The 24,894-nt window shown below is 40.7% G+C and overlaps 2 protein-coding genes across 2 annotated transcripts; both read right to left on the bottom strand.

Annotated features, from left to right (window-relative positions):
• Positions 1–8,117: 8,117 nt before the first annotated feature.
• Positions 8,118–10,733, bottom strand: LOC128740047 (uncharacterized). Its single transcript, XM_053835555.1, has one exon. The coding sequence runs from the start codon at positions 10,731–10,733 to the stop codon at positions 8,118–8,120; it is 2,616 nt and encodes an 871-aa protein (XP_053691530.1).
• A 68-nt stretch (positions 10,734–10,801) lies between these two features.
• Positions 10,802–23,504, bottom strand: LOC128740046 (uncharacterized). Its single transcript, XM_053835554.1, has 2 exons — positions 22,416–23,504; positions 10,802–11,326 (listed from the first exon to the last, which is right to left on the bottom strand). Exons 1-2 carry the CDS (start codon positions 23,502–23,504, stop codon positions 10,802–10,804), a joined length of 1,614 nt encoding a protein of 537 aa, XP_053691529.1.
• Positions 23,505–24,894: the final 1,390 nt, after the last annotated feature.

Genomic DNA, 24,894 nt, shown 5'->3' with positions numbered 1-24,894 from the left:
AAGTAAAAACAAGTTAGGTTAAAACTTCTCGGTCGGTGGTTTCTACAGTAGGTGGAGGATGAGGCACAATTTGTGTCTAAAAATAGCCCAACCCATGTCGCTACGGTTAATAAGGGGGGTTGTGCAGACTTCTTTTGTCCAGCGCCTCTATGTTTCAAAGGTACACGGGTACCAGCGAACCACACGCCCTGGCAGGTGTTGTGGGTTCAAATCCGATTATAATCTCTGATTATAGCTTGGTTCGACCCATGCACCTTCCAGCATTGGACAAAAGATAGGAGTCACAACAACTTGTTAAGCGTAGCTACCTTTTACACCCCTCCCCCCTTCCTTTCCACTATTTCCCCTCCATTCCCAAAAAAATCCTTCATTACTTTCCCTTACCGTCCCTTAATCAATTGTAGAATCATCTCTTCAAAAAAATATTGATATACCGCTATCCGGGGAGAGATTGTGCCACGGGGGTGTGATTGTGCCAAAAACGAAAAATGTTTATTTGTGAAAATTTATTATATCTATAGAAACTGGTGACCTAAATTTAAAATGATCGTGAACATAACATATTTATTCATAACTATGAATGGAACACACATAATATTGGCAAACTATTTAGCCTAAACAGGGTTTTAAAGTTCGCGATCAAAAATACTCGGAAATAACGCTTGTAAACAATGTCCCACATAAACCATCCGAAACAAGAAATCGCATCAACTTGCTATTTTGAAGGTATATAAACTAATCATTTACAATGTATTGAAAGGTTATTATGCGTTGGATAAGTTTTGATTACGAAAATAATATTTTTCGAAACTTTGTACTTTTCGAGCTTCACGGGGGTGAGATTGTACCCAGCCATAATGTTCGATCCAATTGGTGGATTGCACATACACAACAAAAATTCGTCAGTATACACCAGTACACATTCTTTACTATTGAGCACAATATTTTGACAGATTAGATTGCATCATCCATTTTGGAGAAAACAGCATCATAGGTCTGCTAAATTATTTAAACTAATTTTTACTTTTTCTCTAGAAATTTCAGATACCGTGTATAAACCGCCAGTTTTAAGCAGGGGAGAGGGGGGTGGGATGCGTCACATGTTCTGCGACCATGGGTTCTCGAACGAAGTAATGGTTACTTTTGTTAAATGATCAAATAGGTATGCCTCCTTAGGATACACGCCCTCCATATATCTCCCCCTTGTTAACCCTAGAAACGCTACTGGCTATATAAAGGCTGTCCATCGACTTCGAACTCATTGTTAGTTATTTCAGACCTCCCCGGGTTATTTTCGTTCATACTTTTTGTATGATGCGTTGTTTTTGGCCGACCCCCTGCCCCTAATAGTTCAGCCGCTTAGTTCATGGACGGCCCCATATGAACTACTTTATGCTGATATTTATGTGTATTGTTTATAAACATGCTAATGTTCACTGTTTAGGTTTTCAGCCTACCTTTAAGTTTTTGGCACAATGTCACCCCCTAGAAGGGGTGAGATTGTACCAAAGTTCATGCACTTACAGTAAAATTAGGTTTCATTGTAACTAAACCATCTCTACGATAGTTGTTAATTGAACAATTTAGTATATATTGACAGGTTTTAAATCAACTTAGTTCCTAAATTGTGTGTATACTGAGCTAAAGAACAAAAACATGTGCTTTTTTGGCACAATCTCGCCCCGGATAACGATATGCCTGACCGCATTTCAAGGTCATGACTAAAATCACGAGTTTGGTCAAGAGCTCATAAAGTTTAGCGAACAAGGTGGCTTCGCGCCTCTCTCCTAAGAGAGACCACCCATCTGTTTGATTGCCCGACTAGTTTTATATAGCATGGACTCTATGATATCGCGAGCCTCGTAGCGTTGCAACTTTGGAATACGCGACGGCCAACAGTTTGATTTTTGCGATCAGGCACTTCGACGGAAAACACCTTTCATTCTATAGCAATATCACGACCGAATAGAAAACAGGATGGAAGAATTCGGTAATCGGAAACGATAACGAACGGTGAACGGAAATGAATATCAAACCAATTCTCGCCAAGAAGACTAAGCTGGTGATAACGTAACGTCAAACTCTCTCTGTCTCTTTAGATAAAACATCGATTTATTCCTTAATCCATTCTTTCCCAGATCGAAAACCGCCCGACAGACTTTGCTCGATTTTTCATGTCGGACGCGCTCTCTTAAAAATTCAGCTCGAAACGAAGCTCGAACCAATGCATACACGAACCAACACAAAAACGTGCTAGAGCAATCGCGCGTGTGTGCAATGTAAAGCAGGAGAAATGAAATGCTCGGCATTCGGCCAAAGTAGAGCTGCCAGAAATTCAAATGTTTCATCGAAAATTCATGCACAGAATAAAAATTCTTTCAATTTTCTACTTAAAAAATCAGAGGGGTTGTGCACAAGACACGACCGCATAGGTGACGTAGGACCACGTAAGTCTCTTTGTAGCGATAGTAGGATGTATCCATGTATGTAATAATCTTCATGTATACAAGCTACATACGTAAACGTAACGTTTATCAAAGTAGAAACATTGTGTATATTCAATCCTCAACCGATTTTGAAGTTATATCCATGAATTGATTGAATATATTTTATTAAAACGAAACCAGGTCAGTAACTAAACCAGTAAATAAAAAAATAAATAAATTTTTATATGTTTCTACGTTGAATAGTGCTTTTCCTCTAGTTATCGGTAGACGGTACGCGCGAGTTTTCAAGAAGTTGAAATTTCGCGCATCTTTTTTGCGGCTTACAAAAGAACACTAATAAAGCATTTACAACCTGCAGACGTTTTGGAAGTCGCAGAAAATGTCGCCCGTGACCAGAAAACTTATTTCCGTCATTTGTTGGTCGTCCGCAATGGCGAAAAATTCAACTTTTCCCTCGTTGCCTGTGTTATGCCATAATAATTATGGTATTAACTGGGCAAGAAAATATAATAAACTCTTCAATCTTTGTGTGGCCCTTAAAAGGACCGATTGTTTGATTATCATAACTCCATCGAATCGACCACACCTATTTTTCATGGTCCTTCATTCTATCATGTACGTAAAATAAACTAGAACATTTCAATTTCAGTCTGCTGAACAAAAGAGCAAAGTTACCAGTGAGCTGTTCGCCTTTTGCTGCCAAAGAAAAATTACGCTACGTATTATTACTGTAGCATTGGTGATGAATAAATTTGTGTTGCTAAAGAAAACCGAGTGGAAAGCCCTAAGTTCCAAGTTTCCTAGGTTTCATCAATTACTGAAAACCGTTCTTTGAAGAACGAACAAATTCTTACATGAAGATGCAAAAGATGTTACTAAATCTCTTTCATTTTATTAAACCCATGGTTTCCTTCATTTTGACGCTTGACCGAACACATTTACTTGGAGCTGGAATATTTGTTGGCTGTTTTGGTACCTTCCGAGACGGCCAACTCAACCAGCAACAAGCGAACAGAAGCACGAGAGGTTAAAATCGGTTAAAATTATTTGATATGAAGTAAACAATTAGATCAATCTAAATTAAATAGAATTCAAATCAGGGAGTGAAAATTCCTTAAATCTCCATGAACATATGTTTCGTTCTTAAAAGAACGGCATTTCGACGTGATATGCTGGAAATTTAAGCCTTCTTTTCCGTCTTCTTGGGCAGCAACAAAACAGTTTAGATGTGCCATCACGGCAACGAAATAAACCACCAGCAACAAGCGAACAGAAGCGCGAGAGGTGATCGGTTAAAATTATTTGATAAGAAGCGAACAATCAGATCAATCTAAATTAAATAGAATTAAAATCAGTGAGTGAAAATTCCTTAGATTTTCATGAACATGTGTTTCGTTCTTAAAAGAACGGGTTTTCGACGTGATATGCTGGAAATTTAAGCCTTCTTTTCCGTCTTCTTGGGCAGCAACAAAACAGTTTGGATGTTCGGAACACTTCTCATAGCAATGGTGACACGGGACAGCAATTTGTTCAACTCTTCGTTGTTGCGGATGGCTAGCTGCAAGTGACGATAATTCTGATCGTTTCGTTGTCGCGAGAAGCATATGTCCTCCCAATTCCAGAACTCCTGTCGCCAGATATTCCATCACGGCAGCGAAATGAGTGCTTCAGCTCCAACACACGGTCACACGGTCAGCCGCCGATGAACACGTGCACGAGTCGAACGTGACTCCCGTTTGCCCTGGCAAACGATGTTGGCACTAGCTCAGCTAGCGTTTGAATAATGCTGTTCGCCGGCTTACCACGTATTATGTACCAGAGCAAGCGACAAGAAACGACCACACCCATTTTTCATGGTCCTTCATTCTATCATCTACGTGAAATAAAAAATAGAGCATTTCAATTTCAGTCTGAACAAAAGAGCAAAGTTACCAGCTACCAAAGAAAAATTACGCTACGTATTATTACTGTAGCATTGGTGATGGATAAATTTGTGTTGCTAAGATGCAAAAGATGTTACTAAAACTCTTTCATTTGATTAAATCCAATTTCATTTATTTTGACGCTTGACCGAACACATTTACTTGGAGCTAGTATATTTGTTGGCTGCAACTAGCGCAACCAGCGTTCAGCAGCAACAAGCGATTATTTGATAAGAAACGAACAATCAGATCAATCTAAGTTAAATAGAATTAAAATCAGTGAGTGAAAATTCCTCAAATCTTCATGAACATATGTTTCGTTCTTAAAAGAACGGGTTTTCGACATGATATGTTGGAAATTTAAGCCTTCTTTTCCGCCGTCTTCTTGGGCAGCAACAAAACAGTTTGGATGTTCGGAACACTTCTCATAGCAATGGTGACACGGGACAGCAATTTGTTCAACTGTTCGTTGTTGCGGATGGCCAGCTGCAAGTGACGATAATTCTGATCGTTTCGTTGTCGCGAGCAGCATGTCCTCCCAATTCCAGAACTTCAGCAGCCAGATGTTCCTTCACGGCAGCGAAACGAGTGCTCCAGCTCTAACACCTCTCTTAGTGAATGTGCATGTCTTCGTTGCCTTATCCGTGGGAAGCAGCAACAGCTGAAGATCAACAATTTTAGGGCAAACAACAAACTATAGGGCGTAAATTCAATACAATCATAAGGAAGCTTAACCCATAGCTTATATCGTATATATTTCTGTCATCCGTGCTAGGGAAGCACTGACGAGGGAAGGCAAAAATATGAAAATAATTCAAATTTTCAAAATCAATCCAAAAACAAAAATTTTTCAAATTCAATCGATAAATAATCTATTTATGAAAATATGAAAAAATATTTTCAATCGATTTCCCGATCAATTGGTGTAAATATCTTGGAAATCTATTGAAAATTGACTGAATTATAAGCCGAAGCGTGGAAACGCGTTTCTACTTTGATGACGTCATTTCCTACAACCAATCACGAAGCGAGAATTCTGGTAAAACATAGGTTCATTATTTTCAATTTTTCAATAGTTCAACATCAAGAATCCACTCTTTTCTTTATTTGGGTCAATTCTTAGAAGATTTTCCAATCGATTGGTGTAAGAATATTGAAAATCGATTGGAAAACCGCTGAGCTATTAGCGCTCAAAACCTTTCATTTTTCGTGACGCTCGCATTTTTCGATTTTTTGGAATGACACCCTGTTTCAAAACTTGCCGTAAGACGTAGTCCTACGTCAAAAGCTGGGAACTCATGCGGTTCAGAGATGATCACATAGTTTGCCGATTGCTTCGGGTTCAGGTACGTCAACGTCAGTGCGGTCTGTTGTAAATTTTGTTGTTTTTTCGCGGACGTGTGATTTTAATTTTGTTATTTCGCGATACATATCCAATAACGTATTTTGTGATGGCCTCAGATTAAGAAAACCTCGCCGCGATTGTCAGTCAAAGTGGCCAAAAGTGTTGCAACAAAAACCTGCTAGTGTTGTGTTGTCATTTTACCATTTTGTCATCAAAATGCAGGTGCGAGTGCTAATGCTAATTCCATGCATAATGTTCTACCTACCTAAGTGTTTTTTTTTTCTAAAAATAAGAAAAATTATGCTGCTGATTTTATAAGTGATTGAAGAAAAAATCAATTTTCAAGTGTAAAGGATTTCTAATAGTTAACTTGATATCTTGTATAATTTTTCACTCTGAAATGAAACAATATTAGGAAATCGTATTCAGCCAGGAGGCTATTCATACATTATTTGGCAGGTAATGAGGCTTTGTGCTTAGGTATATTGTTTCCAATTGCCAATTTTTCGAATTGAATACAATTTCAGAGCGGAATTCGCCCACGGAAACAGGTGAGTGATTATATACTACACTGACTTTTACTGTACGTATTCTGGGAAATACTTTACATTTAATTAACTTTTAATTTTAAACTTGCGTGAACAAATTAGCTATTTGGGTTAAATTACATTTAAACATAGATACTCTTCCAACAACTGGTTGCAAAGGCTGTCGAATAAAAACAGGGTCAAGTTTTGATAACAGAATCTATCACCAAGGCTTTGCTGTTACATTAATACAATTCTCTACCATCAAAGCCATATTCGAAATATTATTTTTTATGACAAATGGTTTAATAAAGCGTTGGTGTTTTGAATTAAAATATTTTTTTCTCTCTGCATAATTGTTCTCGATTGGATTTAAGGCAAAGAAGATGCGCCTTCGATAGCGCCAAACTGAAATATCACACGCGTGAGACGGTTCTGTTTTCGGAACACGAAAGTCTAAAACTGCCGGCTTAAAGAAATAACTACACTTTATTTTTGAGGGAAAACTTGAACTTTAACTTAGTGAATTTTATTAGCTCTTCTGTCTACACCGAGTAGATAAGAACGATGCGACTTGATCAAAGATATGATTTTAACTGATACTGGCCCAGCAGACTGGACGCTGCTGTGGCTTAGTGTGGTGAATATAGCGCACGATCAAAGCCGATCGATTGCTGCTTGTACGATATTGCCCTACACTGATAAGAACGATCGCTTGATGCGAGAGAGATAATTTTGTGGATTACATCCGTGTTATCAGATTTGCTTAAATGGACCGTTTATAAACATGCCGGCCGCCTTGAAACCAGAGGGGTTTCAATTTTCTTATGCTCTATACAATTTTGATTGATATTAATATTCTTCTGTACGAATCGATTCTTCTTAGTATATAATGATATGATTGTTTTGACTTCATTATGCACTTTGAGTGCACTTGCACTTTCTGGGACAGCTGCTACAGCTGCTGAGATCGATGACACCGAGCCCTCTCGGTAGATCTAATCGTTGCTAATGAGGTTGCTTACACCGAGCCCTCTCGGTAGTTCTCTCCTGCGATATACAGATGCAGATGCTTACTCTGGTTCTTTCGGATAATGATGGGGATGATGTGTTAAACTTCGAAATATGAATGGCTGCGAATGCACTGGATAGCGCATGACTTCTTCCTTCATTGATACGGCTTGGTTCGTTGTACTTGACGTCATGAATAGATGGTGATGCAGTCGATGGTTTCCTCGGGATGAGATGGATGTAGTAAACAGAAGAATTTTGTCGTAAACTGGAACAACTTACCCCACAGGGCTTTTACGGCGCCTGTCAATCGATTCACGATGAGGGATGCCTTGAGGTAATGTAGATTTCTCGAGGATGACTTTAAACTTTTTGACGAGTCGCAGACGTAGACTGACGGGTAGGGATGATCAGACCCGACGCCAACCAATTGTCCGAGACCGTGTGATTGTGTGATATGTCATAGTTCCCCTTTGGGGACTGCCTGAGAATGCTGAACTTTGATACTGTCGATGAGATGATGTGATTAGCTGATTTCGTAACATAGCAAAAACCTTCACAGTTGATGCAGACGCCTTATGCGCCGAGATTGATACAGCCTAGCCACCAAACGATTTCCTTCACCAAGACTGACATGCATGCATAAAACGAGACGGATTCGAGTTTCTTCATGAATAGTAGATTGCGGATTGTGTAGAGTGGATGACCTCAGATGACGATTCAGATGGCCCGGATGACCGGGGCCAGAATACCCTATGGGAGACAAACATTCCTTGAGCTTTTTGAAATGTAAATAAAAACAAAAACTTAACTGGGCTGCGGAGGCACTCACTAGGGAGCCCTCCGCACCGATGCAGCAGTGGGTTTAATTCCCATCTGCCGAGACTTGCTGAGCGTTGTCCCGAATTGGGAGGACGCATATCTTAGAAATTCCCCTGTCGAAGTATCCATCTTTTGTACGTACGGTAACAACCCTGATGTTGCCGTCTGAGCCGTGAAAAACCTTGACGACTCGAGCCAGATTCCATCGTAGTGGAGGTGAATTTTCATCTTTCAGCAGCACCATTGTTCCTACTGTCACGTTGTCTCGCTGCTTGGTCCATTTAGTCCGATTATGAAGATCTGATAGATATTGCGTGGACCACTTTTTCCATAGTTGCTGAGTGAAGTATTGGGCACGTTGCCACATAGATAGCCGATTAACGGGTACATCTTGAAGATCTGGTTCCGGGATTGCTGTCATGGGACGCTGCGCCAAGAAGTGTCCAGGCGTGAGAGCCTGGAAATCATTTGGATCACTGCTAAGTGGTGTCATCGGACGAGAGTTGAGGATTGCTTCAATCTGAGCAAGAACTGTCTGCATTTCATCGATGTTTAGTGTTCGAAGTCCTATTGTCTTACGAAAGCGATTCTTGAACGATTTCACCTGTGCCTCCCACAGACCACCAAAGTTCGGAGTGCGAGGAGGAATGAAACGGAACTCAATGCTGTCATTTCCGGCATCCCTGACAGCAGCATCTTGGAAGTGCTGACTTAGAAATAAGCGATGTAGTTCAGATAGTTCCCGCTTAGCACCGACAAATGTTGTAGCGTTATCACACATGATTAGATTTGGTTTTCCGCGTCGCGCGGTAAAACGCCTCAGAGCAGCCAGGAACGCTTGAGTTGTTAGATCTGCTACGAGTTCTAAGTGAACCGCTTTCACCGCCAGACAAACGAATATCGCTACATAACACTTTACTGGTCTGGTCCGACGGTTAGGATAGGATATAAGGAAGGGACCACAATAGTCTACTCCCACTTTTGAGAACGGTGATGATGGCGTTACTCGCTCGGACGGAAGATCTGCCATTAGTTGATCTACGACCTTAGGTTTATTCTTGAAGCATGAGACACATTCATGTATAACCCTTTTAGCCAAACTGTGGATAGCAGTTGGCCAAAACTTCTCTCGAACTGATGCAATCAGCAGTTGCTGGCCGGCGTGAAATAGTCGCAGATGATAATGTCGCATAACCAAAATTGCGAGCGGGTGATGGTGGTGTAAGATGAATGGATGTTTTCTAGACTCAGTAACTGGGGCGTGAGATAACCGGCCGCCAACGCACATTATGCCATTAACGGGAAGCTGAGGACGTAGACCTTTGATAGAAGAGCTTTCTTGAACATGACCTTGCCTTATCAAGCTGAGTAGTTCTGCCGAAAAACACTCTTGCTGAGATAAGTGGACTAGTAGCAGCGTTGCTTGTTCTAGTTCCACGTGTGTAATGCTTCCATCTCTTCTAGATTGCCTGTTGCTAGGTTGCGAATTATGCTTGAAACGGATGAGTAGTGCGACCAGTCTGATGAGTTCTGAGTATGTCGATCTAAGTCCGAAAATTTCGCTAGGTGGAGTAGCTTGAGCGGGGAAAGCTGGCGATGGTCGTTCTTCCAGGAGAGATGGTTCGAACGATTCTGGAATGGATTCTTCTGGTCGCGGCCAATATTCTTGATTCTGAGCCAACCATCGTGGACCTTGGAACCAAAGAGGTTGGTATTGTAATTCAGCTGGAGACATTCCCCTGGAAATCAAATCTGCCGGGTTCTCAATGCCGGGGACGTGGTTCCAAGCGCCACCTTTGGTGATGTGTTGTATCTCCGACACACGATTAGCGACAAAAACTTGCCATCTTGACGGTTGCGATGCCAGCCAGTGTTTGACGATCATGGAATCGGTCCAAAAGAATGTTGATTTGATCGTAACGTTAGAGGAAAACTTCTCGTACAGATGACTAAGCAGCAAGGCGGATGATAGTTCTAACCGAGGAATTGTTACCTTCTTCTTCTTGGCTTTCAGATTCTCTAGCGGTGCTATTCTCGACTTCGACGTGATGAGACGTACTGACACAGTCCCATCCGATGCGGTACAACGCAGATATGAACATGCTCCGTAGGCCACCTCTGAAGCATCGCAAAACCCGTGTAGCTGAATTTCCGAACAATCGTTAGTAAAGCCGATCCACCGAGGAACTGACAGTGACTCAAGGGCCATTAAATTTTGTTTATACTCCTTCCAAATTGTTTGCAATGTTTCATCCAATGGTTCATCCCAACCGCATTTCAACTGCCATAACTGTTGAATGATTATTTTCGCCTGTACTACTACCGGTCCCACCAAGCCTAGCGGGTCAAATAAGCATGCTGCGTCTGAGTGGATGCTTCGCTTTGTGAAGGCTGATGCATTCGACCACCATTGTGGAAAGCAGAAATAGAAACTGTCCAAATTGGTATCCCAACGGAGTCCCAAAGTCTTCACGGTAGAGCTAGAGGAGTCCAGCTCCAGGGTGGCTCGATCATCTCTTAGATGTTTAGGAAGCTTAGTAAGTAGCTGTGCGCAATTAGAATTCCACTTTCTAAGGATAAAACCAGCTGAATTGGTAATCTCAATTACCTCTGACATGAGTCGATTAGCTTCTTCGATACTGTCTGCTCCGGACAGCATATCGTCGACATAGAAGTCCTTTTGAATTACCTTGGCAGCTAGAGGGTGCGTCGAGTGGCAACCTTTCCCTAGCGTTGAGAGACATTTTGTCGCGACGGCGCAGATGCAGTGCCGTAGGTAACGGTTGTGAGCTCAAATGACTTCACTGGATCTTCGGATGAATCTCTCCAGAGAATTCGCTGCAAATGCCGATCAGAAGGTTGAACTTGTACCATTCGATACATTTTTGCAACGTCCGCGACAAGAGCAAGGCGATGCAAACGAAAACGGGTGATGATTGAAAACAGGTCATCCTGAACCACTGGGCCTACCATTAACGCATCATTTAGGGAGACTCCAGTCGATGTGCGACACGACCCGTCGAAAACAACACGAAGTTTTGTCGTTGTGCTGTCTGGCTTCAACACGGCATGATGAGGCATGTAGTAAATGGGCTCCTGATAAGGATCGTCGCGTGCTTCCTTCATATGACCCATCAGCTGATACTCGTGAATAAACTCCTTGTACATCGCCTTCAGCTCATGATTCGCATCTAACCTTTTCTCCAGGCTCGAGAACCGTTTCAGTGCAATAGCTTTCGATTCTCCTAATTTCTGGATCACATTCAGGGGCGGACTGGGAGCCAAAGGGCCCACCGGACCTTTGATATTAGGGGCCCCAGTTTGCAATATTCTCATGATAGTAAATTAACACAAAAAAAAGACATCTACTCTAAAGACAAGGCGCGTTACAAGGACAGTAAATCGAATGAATATGGGCTCTATTTTGTAAGTCATGTCGCGCAACTCGACTCGACTCAGGCATTGTCGAGTGTCGAGTATCGGGAGAACGGGCAGCATAGCGGCTCGATGCTCGAAACAAAACAAACTCAGTCGTTATTAGAACCGAGTTACCAGCTTTTAGCAAGTGCGTCATATTATCGGTTCACGGTACTTGAGTTTTGACGCATTTTTCTTCAACCCAATCTTCGCTGCTTTGAGTTTTAGTTTGTTCAGCCACCACCCCAGATTCTGTTCTATCGACAATATACATTTTATTGGGAAAACAGACGAACTAACTAGATTTGCTGAAGATTGTGCCTGTGTGTTGCTCCTTTGATTACATCCTGTAACGGCATGTTGAACAGCCCACATAAGGAACCATTACGTTGATAAAGTCCCCTGCGAGGTTAGAATGGCCATGATTTTACGGTCGAAGGTATCATACGCAACTTTGAAATCAATGAAATAATTGTCCGTTGAATTCTCTATTCATGGACTTTTTGGAGGATCTGCCGCAGCGTGAACATTTGATTTGATTTGCGTGATAAATGATATGATGTCAATAGTTCAATATATATGAGTAGCTTACTGCGTCTACACGTCAGAACAGAACAGTTCATAGTGCAGGCGATTCCCGTGCCGAGTTATAGCTATCCCTGGGATTCAACTCTTGGATTCTCCTATAAGAATCAAGCTTCTATAAGCAAGGTATTCTGTGCGAATCCTAGAATTTCTTCACACGATTTCAATGTGCGGAATGCCCGAGACTCTGCGCGAATCTTTTTGGTTCATCCTGGTAGAGCTGCGGAAAAAAGAACCCACCGTATAAAAACGCCAGTACGAAGAGCACGTGCTCGCCAGTCCAGAGGAGAGGTTCGTCAGCAACGACACACGGAGTTTCCACAAAACGGTCAGGTGCAAGAATTTTGCCATGCCTGTGATGTGCAATGATAGTGCTGGCAACCTGCTTACTGACCAAACGACGGTAGCAGCCAGGTGGAAGAGTATTTTCAGACGCTGTTGAATAGAGAAGTAAACACGAAGATCAGCAGCTACAGGATAAGAATTTTGAGCGAAGGCCAAACTGTGGAACCGCCAACACAGGAGGAGGCCAAAAGAGCAATCAGTGAGCTGAAAAACGGTAAGGTTGCTGTAAAGGATGGTATCCTGGCTGAACTTCTAAAAACGGGGAGCGAGCGCCACCTCATTGTCAGGAACAGAATATGGAAGGAAAATAAATATCGGAAGAGTGGTTGATTGGCCTCATTTCCCATAATTTTAAAAACGGACAACGACATGAGAGTAAAAACTATCGAGGCATTACGTTACTCAATTTTGCCTATAAGGTGCTCTCCCTATTCTGTGTTTTAGACTGAGTCCGTTAGCTGAGTTCTTCGTTGGCGAGTATCAAGCTGGTTTTCATGAGGGTCGCTTCACGATGGATCAGATATTTACCATGCGTCTAGTAACTAACGAGTTCCGCGAGTACAACTTGCAGACTCATAATATTTTTATGGATTTCAAGGCGGCATACGATTCAGTCAAACGAAATGAGCTGTAACAGTTAACGCTAGGACATGGTTTTCCCACAGGACTAGTTACGTTGATTCGTGTGACGCTGGATAAGTAAAAATTATGAGTCAGAATAGCAGATGAGACCTCACGTGCTTTTTGATTTTGCGGATAACGTCGATATACCAAAATCAAAAGTAGATCAGCGAAAGAAGCCTTTAGGTCATTTATTGAGAAATTGGGACTTAACATTAACACCGCCAAAACGAAGTACCGTGAAAGCACCTAATTCCGATCACCTAAGGCATGATTCAACTTTAAAACCTCACCGCAAAATAAAGCTTTGACATTTATTTACATGGTATGTGTCTTAAGCAATCATTTACCGAAAGTTACAAAAAATGCATCAAAGTATGATATATCAGTGCACCTAATTCCGATCATCAATTTTAAGGGGTGGTTCTAATTCCGATCACAGATGTATCTAATTCCGATCACGACATGATGAGCTGTTAAAGTATAAAACGATTGTCAACTTATACCAAATGGGTCTGAAATGTTTTGCGTTTATAAAGTCTAACGACAATCTCCCTACCAGACATCTTCTACTTGCGTTAATGATCATTATTATCATTAGATTAATATTCATAAAATTTGTGTACTCGAGGGCGAAATATGAAACATTTCCCTTCTATCTTCGTTCAACTGTTACAATTACAGTAAAATTAGGCCACATTTGACGTTTTCATGTTTTGTTCATTAATAATAGTAAAAATCAAACCAGAAAGATTGTGTTCCAGACATGATCGCGAAGTTGGCGTAGAACTACGTTAGGCTGGTTTTCGTGAAGAAACCTCGAATATTAAAGAAAACGTTTTACACCATTTTGATATAGGTGTAGCGTAAAATTGCGTAATGTGAGATAAAACAAGCAGCATAATAGTAATATTATCACGCTTAATAAATTGTATCGTATTTTTGGTAGGTGAGTTATTTTTTATATTAAAAACGAATATTTTTACCAGTGCCAGTATTTCAGTATAGAAATTTGCCTCACGCATCCAGCTATTAACAAAGTTCTAGGAGAAAATTTAATTGAGGACTTAAGTTTTCTCCTAGAACTTTGTTAATAATATATTTTGTTATAATAAGAGAACAGGCATAATGAGATAGTCCATAACTGCATTGTTGCTATCGCTTGTTTGCAGCGTTAGAGTCTGAGTCTTTCAGTAGGCCTTCAGTGGTCTGAACCTTTCAGCTGGCTTCATGGTACGGCACTGGTCTAATAAGCTACACGTCGCATGTTCGAATCTCTACTGAAAAAGGTGGTAAGAGTCAAAGGATTTGTGGCACCAGTCCTACAATTGTCTTGTACTCTTTCAGGTGGCTGCGAAGTCTGCCGTATAAAAACAGAAGGTCAAAATTCCAAATTGGAAAGTAGCATCTACGCTTTACTGTGCTTTGTAGTAAGCATAAAAACATCCAAGTTTATTTCACTTCTCTGTCTTGAAGCAGCAGCAGCCACAGCTGTCTTGTCTGGGAAGCAGGACTATCCTTCGGAAAATATATGGAAAAATTTGAGCTATAGTTTTCGTTTCGTTTAGCTTTAGTTTTCGATAATTTTAACCATTTATCGATTGAAAAACAATCTTTTCAAGAAAGCCATACATCTTTCATTCTGTCGTGACGTTGGTTTGACTCCAAATTTTGGAGTGACACCCTGCTGTAAAACGTAGTTCTACGTCAAAAAATTTCAATAATCCTACCATGTTATCATGTTGCGAATAATCCTAAAATCCAAATAGCAGCTACGTTAGCATGCATTTTGCGAATTTATAGCTATTGTATAGTGATCGGAATTAAAAGCAGAAAAAAAAGTTATGTTCATGATTCCGATCAATCACTTTAATGGAATAAATTCCGCATATTTTCAGCCAAATTTGATATAGAACGGTTATATATGCCTGTATCTACTTGGTATTATAGAATACCGAAGAAGGTAATACGTTTCCACACTGCTATGATCTTACCAAATTTGATCGTGCGCTTAGCACTTCGGCTAAGAAAATATATTTTGATGGTGGTTTTTGCTACTGCCTGTCGAATTTAATTTATTTTGAAGTCACCATGCCCCAAAGGCAGTCATTTTTCAACAACTGACACATAAACACATAGCACAATGACTGAGCATGCTCATTTACTGCAGATTTGTGCTCAATTTTCTAAAACTTGGCTATTTAAGTTGAGTGATCGGAATTAGGAGCTGATCGTAATTATGTGCGGTCACGGTACATGGCGTGGAAATCCAAATGGTGTTGGTGTCGAAGAGGAACTGAATACATTTTGGTATGCTCGTGATATGTGACAACAATGTAAGTCGCAAAATAAAACGACTAATTACAGTTGCGAATTGACCTTTACGCAGGCATTACATTTTGTAGCTGAAGTCCCGTAGCTTGCAAATTCGCGTAAAACAGACGCTCTAGAGAACACTAATCCTCTCGGTGGCCCTTTACGGACATGAATCATGGACGCTAAAAGAAGCTGATCGACGAATGCTTGGGGTTTTAGCGTAAAATTTGGCAAAATCCAAAATGGAGTGTATCGCAGACGCATGAACCACGAATTATCTTAAGAATGCAAATATGCTGTTACAATGAAGATAGCACAGTGTGGCAGTCTGCGCTGGATTGGTCCCGTGTCTAGAAGGCCCGTCGAAAGAGGAGCCAAAATTATTGTAAGTAGAGAATCAAGAAGAGGCCGTAGACTTCGGAGTAGACATCGCACTTATAGATGTGTGCTATCGAGGATGATGCACGTTCAGCTGGTGTTCGAGAGGTTTGAAGAAAGGTAGGATCATAATTCATTCGGCGCAGGATCTATAACGGACCGTCGCCACTGAAGTAAACTGAGTATGGAGCTTAAGCCGACAGTTGAATATTTATAAGTAGTCAAATAACTGCGGATGAAATACTAATTCTAATTTTAAATACTCAGAATTGAAGCTGGTAATATTTTCGGAGCTTGGACCCCAACAGCTCAACTTAAATGATTTCATGAATCATGGGGCCCCAGCAATCGAACATTCGTGAGTCATAGAATACTTTAATTGAAATAGAAATTTTGGCTAAACGTTCGGGCACCAACAGTCCCATTTGAAGCTGAATTTTCAATCATCAAATCGGTTGATTTCATGAATCATGGGGCCTCAGCAATCGAATATTCGTGAGTCATAGAAAAAGTTTAATTGAAAGAAAAATTTTGGTTTAAAGCTCGGGGCCCCAACAATCCTATTTGAGGCTGAATTTTCAATCATCAAATCGGTTGATTTCATAAATCATTGGGCCCCAGCAATCGAACTTTCGTGAGTCGTAGAAAAAGTTTACTTGAAATAGAAATTTTGGAAAGTTCAGGGCCCCAACAATCCTGTTTGAAGCTGAATTTTCAATCATCAAATCGGTTGATTTCATAAATCATGGGGCCCCAGCAATCGAATATTCGTGAGTCATGGAAAAAGTTTAATTGAAAGAGAAATTTTGGTTTAAAGTTCGGGGCCCTAATAGTCCCATTTGATGCTGAATTTTCAATCATCAAATCGGTTGATTTCATAAATCATGGGGCCCCAGCAATCGAACTTTCGTGAGTCATAGAAAAAGTTTAATTGAAAGAGAAATTTTGGTTTGAAGTTCGGGGCCCCAACAGTCCTATTTGAAGCTGAATTTTCAATCATCAAATCGGTTGATTTCATAAATCATGGGGCCCTAACAATCGAACATTCGTGAGTCATGGAAAAAGTTTAATTGAAAGAGAAATTTTGGTTTAAAGTTCGGGGCCCTAATAGCCCCATTTGAAGCTGAATTTTCAATCATCAAATCGGTTGATTTCATAAATCATGGGGCCCCAGCAATCGAACTTTCGTGAGTCATAGAAAAAGTTTAATTGAAAGAGAAATTTTGGTTTAAAGCTCGGGGCCCCAACAATCCTATTTGAGGCTGAATTTTCAATCATCAAATCGGTTGATTTCATAAATCATGGGGCCCCAGCAATCGAACTTTCGTGAGTCGTAGAAAAAGTTTACTTGAAATAGAAATTTTGGAAAGTTCAGGGCCCCAACAATCCTATTTGAAGCTGAATTTTCAATCATCAAATCGGTTGATTTCATAAATCATGGGGCCCCAGCAATCGAACTTTCGTGAGTCGTAGAAAAAGTTTACTTGAAATAGAAATTTTGGAAAGTTCAGGGCCCCAACAGTCCTATTTGAAGCTGAATTTTCAATCATCAAATCGGTTGATTTCATAAATCATGGGGCCCTAACAATCGAACATTCGTGAGTCATGGAAAAAGTTTAATTGAAAGAGAAATTTTGGTTTAAAGTTCGGGGCTCCAACAGTCCCATTTGAAGCTGAATTTTCAATCATCAAATCGGTTGATTTCATAAATCATGGGGCCCCAGCAATCGAACATTCGTGAGTCATAGAAAAAGTTTACTTGAAATAGAAATTTTGGAAAGTTCGGGGCCCCAACAGTCCCGTTCGAAGCTGAATTTTTAATCTTCAATCATCAAATCGGTTGATTTCATGAATCATGGGGCCCTAACAATCGAACATTCGTGAGTCATGGAAAAAGTTTAATTGAAAGAAAAATTTTGGTTTAAAGCTCGGGGCCCCAACAATCCTATTTGAGGCTGAATTTTCAATCATCAAATCGGTTGATTTCATGAATCATGGGGCCCCAGCAATCGAATATTCGTGAGTCATGGAAAAAGTTTAATTGAAAGAGAAATTTTGGTTTAAAGTTCGGGGCCCTAATAGCCCCATTTGAAGCTGAATTTTCAATCATCAAATCGGTTGATTTCATAAATCATGGGGCCCCAGCAATCGAACTTTCGTGAGTCGTAGAAAAAGTTTACTTGAAATAGAAATTTTGGAAAGTTCAGGGCCCCAACAATCCTATTTGAAGCTGAATTTTCAATCATCAAATCGGTTGATTTCATGAATCATGGGGCCCCAGCAATCGAATATTCGTGAGTCATGGAAAAAGTTTAATTGAAAGAGAAATTTTGGTTTAAAGTTCGGGGCCCTAATAGTCCCATTTGAAGCTGAATTTTCAATCATCAAATCGGTTGATTTCATAAATCATGGGGCCCCAGCAATCGAACTTTCGTGAGTCATAGAAAAAGTTTAATTGAAAGAGAAATTTTGGTTTGAAGTTCGGGGCCCCAACAGTCCTATTTGAAGCTGAATTGTCAATCATCAAATCGGTTGATTTCATAAATCATGGGGCCCTAACAATCGAACATTCGTGAGTCATGGAAAAAGTTTAATTGAAAGAGAAATTTTGGTTTAAAGTTCGGGGCCCTAATAGCCCCATTTGAAGCTGAATTTTCAATCATCAAATCGGTTGATTTCATAAATCATGGGGCCCCAGCAATCGAACTTTCGTGAGTCATAGAAAAAGTTTAATTGAAAGAGAAATTTTGGTTTAAAGCTCGGGGCCCCAACAATCCTATTTGAGGCTGAATTTTCAATCATCAAATCGGTTGATTTCATAAATCATGGGGCCCCAGCAATCGAACTTTCGTGAGTCGTAGAAAAAGTTTACTTGAAATAGAAATTTTGGAAAGTTCAGGGCCCCAACAGTCCTATTTGAAGCTGAATTTTCAATCATCAAATCGGTTGATTTCATAAATCATGGGGCCCCAGCAATCGAACATTCGTGAGTCATAGAAAAAGTTTACTTGAAATAGAAATTTTGGAAAGTTCGGGGCCCCAACAGTCCCGTTCGAAGCTGAATTTTTAATCTTCAATCATCAAATCGGTTGATTTCATGAATCATGGGGCCCTAACAATCGAACATTCGTGAGTCATGGAAAAAGTTTAATTGAAAGAAAAATTTTGGTTTAAAGCTCGGGGCCCCAACAATCCTATTTGAGGCTGAATTTTCAATCATCAAATCGGTTGATTTCATGAATCATGGGGCCCCAGCAATCGAATATTCGTGAGTCATGGAAAAAGTTTAATTGAAAGAGAAATTTTGGTTTAAAGTTCGGGGCCCTAATAGCCCCATTTGAAGCTGAATTTTCAATCATCAAATCAGTTGATTTCATAAATCATGGGGCCCCAGCAATCGAACTTTCGTGAGTCGTAGAAAAAGTTTACTTGAAATAGAAATTTTGGAAAGTTCAGGGCCCCAACAATCCTATTTGAAGCTGAATTTTCAATCATCAAATCGGTTGATTTCATGAATCATGGGGCCCCAGCAATCGAATATTCGTGAGTCATGGAAAAAGTTTAATTGAAAGAGAAATTTTGGTTTAAAGTTCGGGGCCCTAATAGTCCCATTTGAAGCTGAATTTTCAATCATCAAATCGGTTGATTTCATAAATCATGGGGCCCCAGCAATCGAACTTTCGTGAGTCATAGAAAAAGTTTAATTGAAAGAGAAATTTTGGTTTGAAGTTCGGGGCCCCAACAGTCCTATTTGAAGCTGAATTGTCAATCATCAAATCGGTTGATTTCATAAATCATGGGGCCCTAACAATCGAACATTCGTGAGTCATGGAAAAAGTTTAATTGAAAGAGAAATTTTGGTTTAAAGTTCGGGGCCCTAATAGCCCCATTTGAAGCTGAATTTTCAATCATCAAATCGGTTGATTTCATAAATCATGGGGCCCCAGCAATCGAACTTTCGTGAGTCATAGAAAAAGTTTAATTGAAAGAGAAATTTTGGTTTAAAGCTCGGGGCCCCAACAATCCTATTTGAGGCTGAATTTTCAATCATCAAATCGGTTGATTTCATAAATCATGGGGCCCCAGCAATCGAACTTTCGTGAGTCGTAGAAAAAGTTTACTTGAAATAGAAATTTTGGAAAGTTCAGGGCCCCAACAGTCCTATTTGAAGCTGAATTTTCAATCATCAAATCGGTTGATTTCATAAATCATGGGGCCCTAACAATCGAACATTCGTGAGTCATGGAAAAAGTTTAATTGAAAGAGAAATTTTGGTTTAAAGTTCGGGGCTCCAACAGTCCCATTTGAAGCTGAATTTTCAATCATCAAATCGGCTGATTTCATAAATCATGGGGCCCCAGCAATCGAACATTCGTGAGTCATAGAAAAAGTTTACTTGAAATAGAAATTTTGGAAAGTTCGGGGCCCCAACAGTCCCATTCGAAGCTGAATTTTTAATCTTCAACCATCAAATCGGTTGATTTCATGAATCATGGGGCCCTAACAATCGAACATTCATGAGTCATAGAAAAAGTTTAATTGAAAGCGAAATTTTGGTTTAAACTTCGGGGCTCCAACAGTCCCATTTGAAGCTGAATTTTCAATCATCAAATCGGCTGATTTCATAAATCATGGGGCCCCAGCAATCGAACATTCGTGAGTCATAGAAAAAGTTTACTTGAAATAGAAATTTTGGAAAGTTCGGGGCCCCAACAGTCCCGTTCGAAGCTGAATTTTTAATCTTCAATCATCAAATCGGTTGATTTCATGAATCATGGGGCCCTAACAATCGAACATTCGTGAGTCATGGAAAAAGTTTAATTGAAAGAAAAATTTTGGTTTAAAGCTCGGGGCCCCAACAATCCTATTTGAGGCTGAATTTTCAATCATCAAATCGGTTGATTTCATAAATCATGGGGCCCCAGCAATCGAACTTTCGTGAGTCGTAGAAAAAGTTTACTTGAAATAGAAATTTTGGAAAGTTCAGGGCCCCAACAATCCTATTTGAAGCTGAATTTTCAATCATCAAATCGGTTGATTTCATGAATCATGGGGCCCCAGCAATCGAATATTCGTGAGTCATGGAAAAAGTTTAATTGAAAGAGAAATTTTGGTTTAAAGTTCGGGGCCCTTATAGTCCCATTTGAAGCTGAATTTTCAATCATCAAATCGGTTGATTTCATAAATCATGGGGCCCCAGCATTCGAACTTTCGTGAGTCATAGAAAAAGTTTAATTGAAAGAGAAATTTTGGTTTGAAGTTCGGGGCCCCAACAGTCCTATTTGAAGCTGAATTGTCAATCATCAAATCGGTTGATTTCATAAATCATGGGGCCCTAACAATCGAACATTCGTGAGTCATGGAAAAAGTTTAATTGAAAGAGAAATTTTGGTTTAAAGTTCGGGGCCCTAATAGCCCCATTTGAAGCTGAATTTTCAATCATCAAATCGGTTGATTTCATAAATCATGGGGCCCCAGCAATCGAACTTTCGTGAGTCATAGAAAAAGTTTAATTGAAAGAGAAATTTTGGTTTAAAGCTCGGGGCCCCAACAATCCTATTTGAGGCTGAATTTTCAATCATCAAATCGGTTGATTTCATAAATCATGGGGCCCCAGCAATCGAACTTTCGTGAGTCGTAGAAAAAGTTTACTTGAAATAGAAATTTTGGAAAGTTCAGGGCCCCAACAATCCTATTTGAAGCTGAATTTTCAATCATCAAATCGGTTGATTTCATAAATCATGGGGCCCCAGCAATCGAACTTTCGTGAGTCGTAGAAAAAGTTTACTTGAAATAGAAATTTTGGAAAGTTCAGGGCCCCAACAGTCCTATTTGAAGCTGAATTTTCAATCATCAAATCGGTTGATTTCATAAATCATGGGGCCCTAGCAATCGAACTTTCGTGAGTCATAGAAAAAGTTTAATTGAAAGAGAAATTTTGGTTTAAACTTCGGGGCTCCAACAGTCCCACTTGAAGCTGAATTTTCAATCATCAAATCGGCTGATTTCATAAATCATGGGGCCCCAGCAATCGAACATTCGTGAGTCATGGAAAAAGTTTACTTGAAATAGAAATTTTGGAAAGTTCGGGGCCCCAACAGCCCCATTCGAAGCTGAATTTTTAATCTTCAATCATCAAATCGGTTGATTTCATGAATCATGGGGCCCTAACAATCGAATATTCATGAGTCATAGAAAAAGTTTAATTGAAAGCGAAATTTTTGTTTAAACTTCGGGGCTCCAACAGTCCCATTTGAAGCTGAATTTTCAATCATCAAATCGGCTGATTTCATAAATCATGGGGCCCCAGCAATCGAACATTCGTGAGCCATAGAAAAAGTTTACTTGAAATAGAAATTTTGGAAAGTTCGGGGCCCCAACAGTCCCATTCGAAGCTGAATTTTTAATCTTCAATCATCAAATCGGTTGATTTCATGAATCATGGGGCCCTAACAATCGAACATTCGTGAGTCATGGAAAAAGTTTAATTGAAAGAAAAATTTTGGTTTAAAGTTCGGGGCCCTAATAGTCCCATTTGAAGCTGAATTTTCAATCATCTCATTTCAAAATCTCATTTTGTGTAACAACGAAAATTTTACTGGGGCCCACCGGGCATTTGCCCGGTTGCCCGGTGGGCCAGTCCGCCCCTGATCACATTCTCCTTTTTAGGCAAACTTACGACGAATCTACCTTCAGCGTCACGCACGGTAGTTCGCTCGAACAGTTCTTCACATGCGGTCTCTTCCACGGAATGAGTACTGGTCACATAACAGGTCTCTAATTCCCAAAACTTGGCGATCAACTCTTGAAGATCCACAGTTGAACTAACGAAGGTCCATGTACGCGGAGAAACTTGCTTAGGAACTCGTCCTGATATCACCCAACCGAATACGGTTTCTTGGAGAGTTGGGCCGTCTTCACTCAACTTTTTCTTCCCGGCAGTGAGCAAGTCAAAGTATATTTCAGCTCCAATGATCATATCGACTGATCCGGGTTTTCCGTACGATGGATCCGCCAATACCATTTCTTGGGGAAGGTGACCAGGATCGATCTCAACTGAGCTTATCGGTATAGCGTTGGTAATCTTTGGTAAAACGTAGAACTTCATATTTTCCGCAAACGATGAAATTGAGGGATGACGTGGCTGGATGTTTGCTTCAACGCACTTAGTAGCTGAAGTGCTACCATTGCCGATGCCTTGTACTTGCAGGAATGCGGGTGATTCCCTGAGCTTTAGTCTCTTCGAAAATTTACTGGTCATGTAACAGAGTTCGGAACACGAATCCAGCAAAGTTCTAGCGAACGAAATATTGCCAAATTGATCTTCCACCCGCACAATGGCAGTGGAGATGAGAACTTGACATGACGGAACTTGAGCGACGGCTTCAAGAGTAGTTGTTGTGTGATGTTCTGTGGTGTTTCGTGGGTGAGTGTTAAGAGGGGTTGTGCTTACAGCTGGATATGATGTAGTGGCTTTTTGTTCTGTTGGTGTTTGAGTGAGTGTGGTTTGTGTCTGACCGTGTGGCTTGTGTTGCGGTTGTTGTGGTTGTGGGCCTGCTGTCGGTGGTCTACCTTGCGCTTTTGGAACGAATGGTTTTGTTGCACTAGATACGCTTACTCCGTTTTCGTGATGTAGGAGGGTGTGATGCTTTCTGCCGCATCGTATACAGGAACCTCGGGAACAATTCTCAGCAAAATGTCCAGCGGACAAGCAATTTCGACACAACCGTTTCTTATTCATCTCCTCCATACGTTGATTCAATGACATGGACTTGAATTTGTTGCATTGGAACACCAAATGGAACGAATCGCCACAGAACAAACATCGTCTCGACGACTGAACAGCAGTATGTGTCACAGACAGTCGTGGACGCCTTGACTCATCTGTACTAGATTTGCTTGGAGCAATCGACTGCAACACTGTGCATTGATCCCGAAGAAATTCAATCAGGATCTCGTATTTCGGGACTTCCTTTGAGTTATGATGACTCTCCCAGTGCCGCAACGTGGTTGAGTCCAAACGTGTATACACCATGTGAGCAAAAATCGTCGACGAGTTCGAAAAATCTTCCCCAATTTTAGCTAACATTTATAAATTCCTGTCAAATTCATTGATCAGGAAGCATAGAGCGTCGTAACTTTCCTTTCGCATGGGCTCAATTGCAAAGAGAGCATCCAGATGCGCCTTCACAATCAGCTTTTTGTTTTCAAATCGTTTTTCCAGCATGCGCCAAGCCACTTCGTAGTTATCCGCCGAAAGTGCAACTGAATTAATCTCCTGAAGAGCATCACCGGAGACTGACGATCGTAGATACGTAAACTTATCGACAGCATCAAGTTGACGATTATTGTGTATTAAACTCCGATACGTATCTCGAAAGGTAACCCAATCCTTTACCTTGCCGCTGAATGTCGGAAGTTTAATATCGGGCAGCTTTACCTTAGAGAAACACGGTTGCGCTGCAGCTGATGTGACGTCATTGGTAGCCCGCACAGTATTTGTATCTGCACTGGATCGCAAGGCCAGGAGAGATGTTTTAATTTCATAGTACTCCTCCTCTACAACCCGAATGGCTTCATCGTATTCTTCCTCTCGCTGGGCCGCTAGTGCTTCCAAACGCTCCGCTCGTTGTTCCGCAGATTCTTTGGTGTCAGGCTTCTCGTCCTCGTCGTCGATAGCCATTTCGATTTTACGTCGGACGGTATAAAACTTCCGCATCGCATTCTCCAGCGTTTCCAAACGAACGTCGATCTGTTTTTCATGCACTTCTTTGCGAAAACCTTGGACGAATTTCGCTATGGTTTTGATAGATGACCGCAACTGCCGCTCATTCTTCTTGAGATCTTTTATATCTTCCATTTTCGCTTAAAAAGAGTCCACCTATTCACTGATTTGCAATGCTGCTGATCACTGTCACTTTATGAATGATAGGAGAGTATATTGAAAGTTAGTCAGTTTATTTTTATTGTTCGCACCCTTGAATATATAGTCACTTGGTTATCTAGCAGCACTGCAAACCGTTCGAATGTATCACTTATCACTTTATCAGCCTTCAGTAAATCAGCACAGCACTGGTAGATGAATTGACCGACCGACTCGACGATTAACCGATTCGCGTTCGCGCTAGGTGTATTGACCAACTGTGGGGGATTGACAG

This window comes from Sabethes cyaneus, chromosome 3 (genome assembly GCF_943734655.1).
Source record: "Sabethes cyaneus chromosome 3, idSabCyanKW18_F2, whole genome shotgun sequence".
Taxonomy (NCBI): Eukaryota; Metazoa; Arthropoda; class Insecta; order Diptera; family Culicidae; genus Sabethes; species Sabethes cyaneus.
The sequence above is the reverse complement of the archived record's forward strand: the minus strand, read 5'-3'. Positions and strand labels throughout refer to the sequence as shown.

Coding starts and splice junctions, on each gene's coding strand:
- LOC128740047 (XM_053835555.1), bottom strand. CDS start 10,733: ATGCTGTCCGGAGCAGACAGTATCGAAGAAGCTAATCGACTCATGTCA.
- LOC128740046 (XM_053835554.1), bottom strand. CDS start 23,504: ATGTCATTGAATCAACGTATGGAGGAGATGAATAAGAAACGGTTGTGT. Junction 11,327..22,415: donor ACGCTGAAGGTAGATTCGTC/GTAAGTTTGCCT, acceptor AATGTGATCCAG/AAATTAGGAGAATCGAAAGC.